We start from the raw sequence: 7,641 nt of genomic DNA on the forward strand, positions 1-7,641 counted from the left end.
ACTGCCCCAGTGTGATTGACACACAAAAACAAACAAGAAACATTAAAGAACAGTAACCCTCACAAAGTACAAAAACATATTGTTATAATGCGTTTCTTTGTATTCAAGGAATTCTGGATGCACGAAGGTAATGAACACTTAGATGGAGAGTTGATACAATGTATTTAATATACGGTACCGGATTCAGCATAGCAATCTGCACGTGGATTGCATCTTACTATCATAACTACTAGACAAAGGAAATCTCTTAGTTTATATAGCCCTTTACACATTTCTTCAACAACTTCTGGTAACCGTCAGTTGGCACTCCCCACCCTGATGTTATCTCCTTGTACCCCAGGCAGGATATTCCATCTATCAGTCATTCTAAGATAAACACCAGTGAGCTCCCTAGACATCCTGGTATCCTTGGCATTCAGACTTTGTGACACCAAGAGTGACCTATCTACTGGATTTAACCTCGTCCCTAAAACCATGTGAAAACACGTCATATCACACATAAAAAAATATATTACACAAAGAAACAATACTACAAGAATACATAAACTCAAAGTAAAAATTATCATGTGACTCATCAGCAACAAGTTGAATGTGCATCCCCTCTGATGGTTAGATAAGACTGCTCAATATTATAAATCCACTCTCATTGGTTTTAGACAAGAAGGAAATTTGGACAATTTATACAAAATACGTTTTTATTCACAATTTCAATATTATTTTTTTCAAGTAGACAGGCAATACAGTTCAGTTCAACACAGGTACAAAAGGGAAATACAAAATATAAATAATAATTTATACAAATAAAAAACAATAATTTATGGATTTAAATATAATAAATAGACTAACAGGGTCCCACATGATTGTATTCATGCTTTATAAACTGGTAAGGGCGTAGCTTCTGAGATGAGTCTGGATGATCAGTACATCTGTGCTGCAAGGATATCCAATCTTTGCAGATGACGTTTCGTCTCTTTCCTGATGAGCTCCCACGCCTGTGCACTGTAGTTCTGAAAAACACAGAACATTTTAAATATTAGTGGGGTGAACTTTCTTGGCAATTTAATGACCATTTTGTCTTGAACAACAAAGAAAGGATTGGTGTCGTATGTATTAAGCTTCTCAGAGTAGGAGTGCTGATTTAGGATCAGTTTTGCCTTTTAGATTTTTATAAATAGGAGGACAGAGGAGACCTGAGAGAAGACCTGATACTAGATCAGCACTTCTTCTCTGAGACTCTTGATACATATGGCCCCAGAACCTAATTTTTTTTAAGGAACCCTGCTCCTGTTTAGCCTAGCCTAGTTTATACTAATTTGATTACAGGTATCAAACACGTTTCCATACGAAACCAAACTCACCATTTTTCTCAGAACCTTCCTATTCAACTTCTTGAAGTACCGTTTCAGTCTCCTCTCAGGTTTCATGGCAGGTGATACCTGTTGGACAAAATTAAACAAAACATTAGCGTCATACAGATGTAGGATCTTAATTCGACCTCTTTTTTAAATGAGAATTTTCCTGCACGGCAGGAAATGGAAACTTACAGCGTATTCAAGGTTTAAAAAGGATTCTAAAGTTTGTAATTTCCACTTTAAGATATCAAACTTGAATGTCCATTAATTATAATCTGCAATAATCTACATTTCTCATTGCTGCAGTATTATTTTTGTGATGTTGCAAACTGGCTCAAAATCTATAATAACCCATATACAGTACATTCGAAAATATTCAGACCCCTTTCCTTTTTCTACATTTTGTTACGTTACAGCCTTATTCTAAAATGTATCAAAGAAAACAAATTCCTCATCGATCTACAGAAAATAACCCATAATGACAATGCAAAAACAGAAATACCTTATTTACATAAGTATTCAGACCCTTTGCTATGAGACTCATAATTGAGCTGAGGTGAATCCTGTTTCCATTGATCATCGTTGAGATGTTTCTACAGGTGAAGTCCACCTGAGGTAAAATCAATTGATTGGGCATGATTTTGAAAGGCACACACCTGTCTATATAAGGTACCACAGTTGACAGTGCATGTCAGAGCAAAAACCAAGCCCTGAGGTCAAAGGAATTGTCCGTAGAGCTCTGAGACAAGATTGTGTCGAGGCACAGATCTGGGTAAGGGTACCAAAAAATGTCTGCAGCATTGAAGGTCCCCAAGAAAACAATGGCCTCCATCATTATTAAATGGAAGAACTTTGGAACCACCAGGACTCTCCTAGAGCTGGCCACCCTGCCAAACTGAGCAACCAGGGGAGAAGGGCCTTGGGCAAGGAGGTGGCCAAGAACCCGATGGTCACTCTGATAGAGCTCCAGATTTCCTCTGTGGAGATGGGAGAATCTTCCAGAAGGACAACCATCTCTGCAGTACTCCACCAATCAGGCCTTTATGGTAGAGTGGCCAGACGGAAGCCATTACTCAGTAAAAGGCACATGACAGCCCGCTTGGAGTTTGCCAAAAGGCACCTAAAGGACTCTCAGACCATGAGAAACTAGATTCTCTGGTCTGATGAAACCAATATTTAACTCTTTGGCCTGAATGCCAAGGGTCACATCTGGAGGAAACCTGGCACCATCCCTATGGTGAAGTATGGTGGTGGAAGCATCATGCTGTGGGGATGTTTTTCAGCGGCAGAGCGATCCTTGATTAAAACCTGCTCCAGAGCTCTCAGGACCTCAGACTGGGGCGAAGGTTCACCTTCCAACAGGACAACGACCCTAAACACACAGCCAAGACAATGCAGGAGTGGCTTCGGGAAAAGTCTCTGAATGTTCTTGATTGGCCCAGCCAGAGCCCAGACTTGAGCGAGACCCGATCGAACATCTCTGGAGAGACCTGAAAATAGTCCCCCTTGGCGTTTTTTCCTATTTTGTTGGATTACAACCTGTAATTTAAATTGATTTTTATTTGGATTTCATGTAATGGACATACACAAAATAGTCTAAATTGGTGAAGTGAAATGAAAAAAAATTACTTGTTTCAAAAGAATTCTACAATATAAATCACAGAAAAGTGGTGCATGCATATGTATTCACCCCTTTTGCTATGAAGCCCCTAAATAAGATATTGTGCAACCAATTACCTTCAGAAGTCACACAACTAGTTAAATAAAGTCCACATGTAGGCAATCTAAGTGTCACATGATCTCAGTATATATACACCTGTTCTGAAAGGCCCCAGAGTCTGAAACACCACTAAGCAAGGGGCACCACCAAGCAAGCGGCACCATGAAGACCAAGGAGCTCTCCAAACAGGTCAGGGACAAAGTTGTGGAGAAGTACAGATCAGGGTTGGTTATAAAAAAAATATTAGAAACGTTGAACATCCCACGGAGCACCATAAAATCCATTGTAAAAAAAATGGAAAGAATGTGGCACCACAACAAACCTGCCAAGAGAGGGCCGCCCACCAAAACTCATGGACCAGGCAAGGAGGGCATTAATCAGAGAGGCAACAAAGAGACCAAAGATAACCCTGAAGGAGCTGCAAAGCTCCACAGCGGAGATTTGAGTATCTGTCCATAGGACCACTTTAAGCCGTACACTCCATAGAGCCGGGCTTTACGGAAGAGTGGCCAGAAAAAAGCCATTGCTTAAAGAAAAAAATAAGCAAACACGTTTGGTGTTCGCCAAAAGGCATGTGGCAGACTCCCTAAACATATGGAAGAAGGTACTCTGGTCAGATGTGACTAAAATTGAGCTTTTTGGCTATCAAGGAAAACGCTATGTCTGGCGCAAACCCAACACCTCTCATCACCCCGAGAACACCATGCTGTGGGGATGTTTTTCATCGGCAGGGACTGGGAAACTGATCAGAATTGATGGAATGATGGATGGCGCTAAATACAGGGAAAGTCTTGAGGGAAACCTGTTTCAGTCTTCCATAGATTTGAGACTGGAACGGAGGTTCACCTTCCAGCAGGACAATGACCCTAAGCATACTGCTAAAGCAACACTCGAGTGGTTTAAGGGGAAACATTTAAATGTCTTGGAATGGCCTAGTCAAAGCCCAGACCTCAATCCAATTGAGAATCTGGGGCATGACTTAAAGATTGCTGTACACCAGCGGAACCCATCCAACTTGAAGGAGCTGGAGCAGTTTTGCCTTGAAGAATGGGCAAAATCACAATGGCTAGATGTGCCAAGCTTATAGAGACATACCCCAAGAGACTTGCAGCTGTAATTGCTGTAAAAGGTGGCTCTACAAAGTATTGACTTTGGGGGGTTGAATAGATAGGCACGCTCAAGTTTTCTATTTTTATGTCTTATTTCTTGTTTGTTTCACAATAAAACATATTTTGCATCTTCAAAGTGGTAGGCATGTTGTGTAAATCAAATGATACAACCCCCCCCCAAAATCCATTTTAATTCCAGGTTGTAAGGCAACAAAATAGGAAAAATGCCAAGGAGGGTGAAAACTTTCGCAAGCCACTATAGTTGTGCAGCAATGCTCCCTATCCAACCTGACAGAGCTTGAGAGGATCTGCAGATACAGGTGTGCCAAGCTTGTAGCATCATACCCAAGAAGACTCAAGGCTGTAATCGCTGTCAAAGGTGCTTCAACAAAGTACTGAGTAAAGGGTCTGAATACTTATGTAAATGTGATATTTCCATTTCTTACTGTTAAGACATTTGCAAACATTTCTAAAACACGGTTTTTCCTTTGTCATTATGGGGTATTGTGTGTAGATTGATGAGGGGAAAAAACAATTTAATCCATTTTAGAATAAGGCTGTAACGTAACATGTGGAAGAAGTCAAGGGGTTGCACTTCATACGTAGATTTGTTCACTTCTAGAGTTAGTAGGCTACACCTAAAACAGGGCCCTCCAACCCTGTTCCTGGAGAGATACCGTCCTTTAGGTTTTCACTCCAGTCCTAATCTAGCACACCTGATTAATTAGCTGCTTGATAAACTGAATCAGGTTAGTTACAACTGGGGTTGGAGCGAAAACCTACAGGAGGGTAGCTCTCCATGAACAGGGTTGGAGAGCCCTGACCTCAACAGTGATTATACTTTAAAATAGACTCGTTACTTACACAGGAATTAAGGTTCTCAAATTGGCGTTCAAGAATGTTGAGGAAATCATCCAGGTTTTTCTTGTCCCAGGTGACAGCATTCATATTCCCATCAAACAGTTTTGTGATTTCATAGATGGTCTCGTTCAGGAACCTGACTTTGTCCTCAAACTCCACAGGATGATATAAAACAAATATTAGAAACAGTATAGGCTTCCGTTATGGCATCAATATAACATTGGGTCAAGACTGCTATACCAAAGCATATCAGAACATGATGAGTCAAAATTCAAGTCTTTACCTCAGCATCATCTATGTGTCTGTAAAGTGATGTTGGGAAAAAGACAGGGGCATTCTGCTTTGTGATATCTCCTCCCTGGAAAACAATCAATATAGTATGTTAAGTCACGTGTCAAATACTTCAAGAACAATCAAGACTGACATAAAGTATAGCTTATACTGCAAGTACAGTAGGCCTAATGTAGATAGCCTCTCTTGATATCTCTGTCACTATAGCCTTAGCGCCCTTTTACTATGGCTATTCAAATATAGGCTAACAGTTTTCTGACAAAGAGGCTAAACATGAAACGTATTACTATTTTACTTGGTTGGTTGTTTTGCTGTCCTTAATACATGCATTCAGTCTGCTCTTACAGCGTGCTGATAACTCACCATCTGGTCCAGCAGGGAAAGGTCTTCTGCGCTCAAGTGTCCGTAGTGGTGTCGGATCCAGTCACAGCAATGACACACGCTCTGCATACTGCAAATAATAAGAAAAATACACGTCCAACTCTGCATTGTATACATTGTAAATAGCAGTTTGTTTCGCTCTTAGTTTTCCACATGAGTTTGAACATCTTGCCTGTGTTAAGTAGTTTTATGTGGAGTTGGGAAAGGGAAAACTGTATGGAGAATTTCCCCCGATCAACCTACCGGAGAAGGGGACTTTCACTTTCCAGACTACACATGCAGCCATAGGAATTCCATGCCTGCTCCGTCTTCTGGACGACCAAATCCCAATAAATCTATACACATTCTCCTTGAAATCAGCGTTGAATGATAGTTGAACAACACGATAACATTATTAAATGTAGATATCGGCTAGGCTATTAGCGAGAATAGGCTATTCACGAGCTATGCTTTCAACTGCTAATAATTTCGCGTGAACAGATTTAAAAAAGTCTGATAACAAATTCGTCGAAGTCGAAATAAAACCCACACTTCTTAACAAATGTAGCCATATAAGACATTAATTTAGTTGGTTTCGTTCAAAGTTAGTCCGAAATATTGTTCCACAGCTCCGGCAAGTCCTCTGCTGTTGCGCTACAAATGAAAAGTGAATGGGAGACGTCAGCTTCACTACCTCAATCTCTCAACTATCATTTTCACAATGACGTAACCAACTTTCACCCTACTGTTGTCTGCTGGTGATGCAATGTTGACAAGCAACGACTACCTGATTTGTTGGAACTTTCTATTTGTCGTTTTCTTTAAAAGGGGAAAATGAAAAATAATACGTGACTATAGTTCCTTGGTATAGGCTACGATATCAGGGATATTTTCCCTATAATGAATAGTTTTGACAGAGCTATAACCTACTGTTGTGTGTGTGTGTGTGTGAATGTGTGTGTGTGTGTGTCATAGTGTGGTGACCGTTTTTGAATGACTATGCAAGGTCAAATCTTGGCATTTATTTATTTCCTATCATATGTTTCCTGTAGGTGTTGACCAGGTTTGCACACACTGCAGCAGGGATTTTGGCCCACTCCTCCATACAGACCTTCTCCAGAGCCTTCAGGTTTCGGGGCTGTCGCTGGGCAATACGGACTTTCAGCTCCCTCCAAAGATTTTCTATTGGGTTCAGGTCTGGAGACTGGCTAGGCCACTCCAGGACCTTGAGATGCTTCTTACGGAGCCACTCCTTAGTTGCCCTGGCTGTGTGTTTCGGGTCATTGTCATGCTGGAAGACCCAGCCACGACCCATCTTCAATGCTCTTACTGAGGGAAGGAGGTTGTTGGCCAAGATCTCGCGATACATGGCCCCATCCATCCTCCCCTCAATACGGTGCAGTCGTCCTGTCCCCTTTGCAGAAAAGCATCCCCAAAGAATGATGTTTCCACCTCCATGCATCACGGTTGGGATGGTGTTCTTGGGGTTGTACTCATCCTTCTTCTTCCTCCAAACACGGCGAGTGGAGTTTAGACCAAAAAGCTCTATTTTTGTCTCATCAGACCACATGACCTTCTCCCATTCCTCCTCTGGATCATCCAGATGGTCATTGGCAAACTTCAGACGGGCCTGGACATGCGCTGGCTTGAGCAGGGGGACCTTGCGTGCGCTGCAGGATTTTAATCCATGACGGCGTAGTGTGTTACTAATGGTTTTCTTTGAGACTGTGGTCCCAGCTCTCTTCAGGTCATTGACCAGGTCCTGCCGTGTAGTTCTGGGCTGATCCCTCACCTTCCTCATGATCATTGATGCCCCACGAGGTGAGATCTTGCATGGAGCCCCAGACCGAGGGTGATTGACCGTCATCTTGAACTTCTTCCATTTTCTAATAATTGCGCCAACAGTTGTTGCCTTCTCACCAAGCTGCTTGCCTATTGTCCTGTAGCC

At 41.7% G+C, this 7,641-nt stretch overlaps 1 protein-coding gene across 1 annotated transcript; it reads right to left on the reverse strand.

The window, feature by feature from the left end:
• Window positions 1-711: 711 nt before the first annotated feature.
• Window positions 712-5,946, reverse strand: LOC311103956 (interferon a3-like). The gene is made up of 5 exons (XM_084145596.1): window positions 5,697-5,946; window positions 5,326-5,400; window positions 5,046-5,195; window positions 1,359-1,436; window positions 712-1,007 (listed from the first exon to the last, which is right to left on the reverse strand). Exons 1-5 carry the CDS (start codon window positions 5,829-5,831, stop codon window positions 918-920), a joined length of 528 nt encoding a protein of 175 aa, XP_084001722.1. The 5' UTR covers window positions 5,832-5,946; the 3' UTR covers window positions 712-917.
• Between the last annotated feature and the right edge of the window lie 1,695 nt (window positions 5,947-7,641).

Source organism: Coregonus lavaretus (genome assembly GCF_964263955.1).
Source record: "Coregonus lavaretus genome assembly, chromosome: 28".
NCBI classification, from domain to species: domain Eukaryota; kingdom Metazoa; phylum Chordata; class Actinopteri; order Salmoniformes; family Salmonidae; genus Coregonus; species Coregonus lavaretus.